The following is a 3,182-nucleotide window of genomic DNA, read 5'->3' on the forward strand; positions in this document are numbered from 1 at the left end:
GCTCATCAGCAAGCTTTACTCAAAAAAAAAAAAAAAAAATATTAGTTACTTAGTAGTCAAAGTATTGGAAAGAAGAAACAAACCTAGAGAAGAGTAGCAAAACAAAAAGAATTATATGAGGGTGGAAAGTCCTAACTTGTGGCATCAGCTTTGCCATAATTAGTTCTTTAACCTTGGGCAAATTTCTTCCCTTTCTGTGCCTGATCTCCTCATCTGTAAAATGAAAGAACTGATCCCTAATGTCTAAGGTTCCCTCTAGCATTAATCTCCTAATGAGAACTTTAAAGATGAACCACAAAAAAATACAGAAAGTTTACAGCTCTGAACTGCATCTTAAATCAGTATTTATCCAGATTTCACTATTTTTATAGTTGTTCCCAATATCGTCACAAGTCCTTCCTATTGATTTTGTAATTACATGTTTATGTATAACTTCCCCAACATACAAAGTACTCCTCAAGCTCTGCATTCAGAAACATAAAGAAAACAAATCATTGAAACACCATGAGCTGAACACAGCTAACCATCACAATGTTTGGACACAAAGAAGATCATCAAATAATTAAGCTCACACCAAATACATTCCCAAATAGTTATTTAGCTATCTGGCTACTTAGTGTGGTAAAATTAAACAAAACAAAAAAAATTTTTCTGAGTGAATAATTGATTTTCTATCTCCAAGCATCTTAAAAAAGCATCTAACACATCTCTATTCTCTTAAAAGCCTCATTTAGAGATGCAGATTTGTAGAAGTCAAATTTTAATAACAATTTTTAGGCAAATTAAAGTAGGTTCTTATCATATTATTTTTCTGACCATCAACCACTAACATGTGGCACAGCCATTTGTACCCAGGTAAAGAAGATATTATTTGCAACAACAGAGGAGAATTTTCTGCCTAAGGCATCCATCTGCTGCCATCTACCAAAACAATGTGCTTCCTTACCTTTAAAAAGAAAAAGCTAAATTTGAAAATTGAGCAGAATGGATCTGGCAGTATTTATTTTAGGCATGTAACAGAATATTTCAGTAATACCCACCTACTTTTAAAACGATTTTATGGAGTAAATCCAAATCAGAGCTGCTAGGGAGATAGGGATTTCCAGTAGCCATCTCAATGATCATACAGCCCAAAGCCCAGATATCCACAGGTCTGAAACAGGTAAGAGTAAGTCACTTTTTTCATGAATCAAAAACCAAACCAAATTCATTGCGGTTGAGCTGTATCCGACTCATAGCGACCCCTCCTTGGGTATCACTAAGGAAGTAGAGTGGGTTTGAACTGCCAGCCTTCTGGTTAGCAGTCAAATGCCTTAGGCACTATGCCACCAGTCTATGTAAAATATCTGTCTTTTTAAAACTTTCAAAATAAGGTCAAGGCCTAAGAAACAAAAATATTTAAGTGGTTATCCATTGTTAAGTTGATTCTGACTCATAGTGACCCTATAAGGGTCTCCAAGGCGTAATCTTTACAGAAGGAGACTGCCACATCTTTCTCCTGCAGAGCAGCTGGTGGGTTTGAATCACCGAACTTTGGATTCCCAGCTGAGTGTTTAACCACTGCACCAACGGGGCTCCTTGTTTAAGTGGTATCATTTATAAATTTTCATTGAAACATTGCATGCCTACTAAATGATCTACATTAAATATATTTTATTAGTAAAATTAAATAACTTTTATTTAAATTACATAAGAAGCCACGTAGCAGTAAAGATAAAAAGTAATTATAATTCTAAAATTTTTCCAGATACTTATATAAAGACATTAGTATAAATGACTTATTAGAATAATTAAATACTAAAATCATCTTGTATTTAAACAGTAATAAACAGGAATTCCAAATTTATTTATCTTAATTCATTGTGAGTTGGTCATAATCCAAATTTTGTCTAAATAATCTTTTTTTTTTTTTTTTTTTAAATAATCACAATCAGTACAGAAGCAACAGAAGACAGAGTTGGAATAATCCCTCAGAGACAGCCAAACACCTTGGGAGAGAGAACCACCAGCCTTGCCAATTCAAGACCATGGTATTGGGGGACACCGGGCTCAAGTGGCACAACATAGTACATAAAAACCTTGTTCCACAACCTACTTTGATGAGTAGCTACTGGGGTCTTAAAAGCTTTCGAGCAGCCATCTATCATGCAGCTAATGGTCTCCTCTCATCTGAAGGAAAGAAGAATGAAGAAAATCAAGGGCATTTGGAAACAATCAGTCTAAGGATATGATGGACCTTGACACCAGAAGAACTAGATGGTACCAGGCTACCAATGCCAACCACTCGGGAAGGGATCAAAACTGGAGATCCTAGATAGAGTGGGAGGAATAACGTGGAACAAAACTCAAAATCGCAATAATGACCAGAATTATTGGTTGAATGCAGTCAGGTCTTTTTTTTTTTTCTTTAAGGGAGCAATGAGTTTATGTTAATGAGGTCGGAATATCTCAGAAACTGAGGATGAGAAAAGTTGCACAACTCAAAGAATGTAATCAATTCACTGAATTGTACATGTAGAAATAGTTGAATTGGTATTGTGTTTTGCTGCATATATTCTCAACAATAGCAAAAAAAATTTTTAAAAAACTAAATTAAAAATAATCAAACTACATTTAGAATATAAATTGTATACAATATAATGTTGTTGTTGTTGTTGTTGTTGTTATGTGCCGTCAAGTTGGACATGACTCATAGCGACCCCTCCTTGGGTTTCCGAGGCAGTATCACTATGGAAGTAGATTGCCCCATCTTCCTTCCGAGGAGTGGCTGGTGACAATATAATGTACAAATTACATAATGATATCTGATTTTCACCGATCCCTTTGATAAAGTTTTTAAGATTTGGTAACTCTTCTCTACTATCTGGGAGCTCTGGTGGCATAGTGCCTAAGGCATCTGGCTGCTAACCAGAAGGCTGGCAGTTCAAACCCACTAGCCACTCCCCAGAAGGAAGGCTGGGCAACCTATTTCCATGGTAATATCACCTTGGAAACTATGAGTTGGACCTGACTCGATGGCAGTGGGTTTTTGGGCTCTACTATCTGTCTGTCAATTTTTCATACTGTGGTGCCTTGCATTCCTATCTAATCTTTCAAGTTGCTATTGTCATTTTGATCCCGTATTGTTGTTGTTGTTATGTGCTGTCGAATGAGACCCGACTCATAGCGACCCCTCCTTGGGT

The 3,182-nt window shown here is 36.2% G+C and overlaps 1 protein-coding gene across 1 annotated transcript in view; it reads right to left on the bottom strand.

Moving 5' to 3' along the window:
• Window positions 1-3,182, bottom strand: part of CDKL3 (cyclin dependent kinase like 3) — a 99,002-nt gene that overhangs the window by 36,146 nt on the left and 59,674 nt on the right. The window contains exon 4 of the mRNA XM_007943760.1: window positions 1,041-1,153. Coding sequence (XP_007941951.1) covers window positions 1,041-1,153 — 113 coding nt within the window. The remainder of the gene's footprint in view (window positions 1-1,040; window positions 1,154-3,182) is intronic.

Source organism: Orycteropus afer, unplaced genomic scaffold (genome assembly GCF_000298275.1).
Source record: "Orycteropus afer afer isolate SDZICR_OR568_19922 unplaced genomic scaffold, OryAfe1.0 scaffold00112, whole genome shotgun sequence".
NCBI lineage: Eukaryota > Metazoa > Chordata > Mammalia > Tubulidentata > Orycteropodidae > Orycteropus > Orycteropus afer.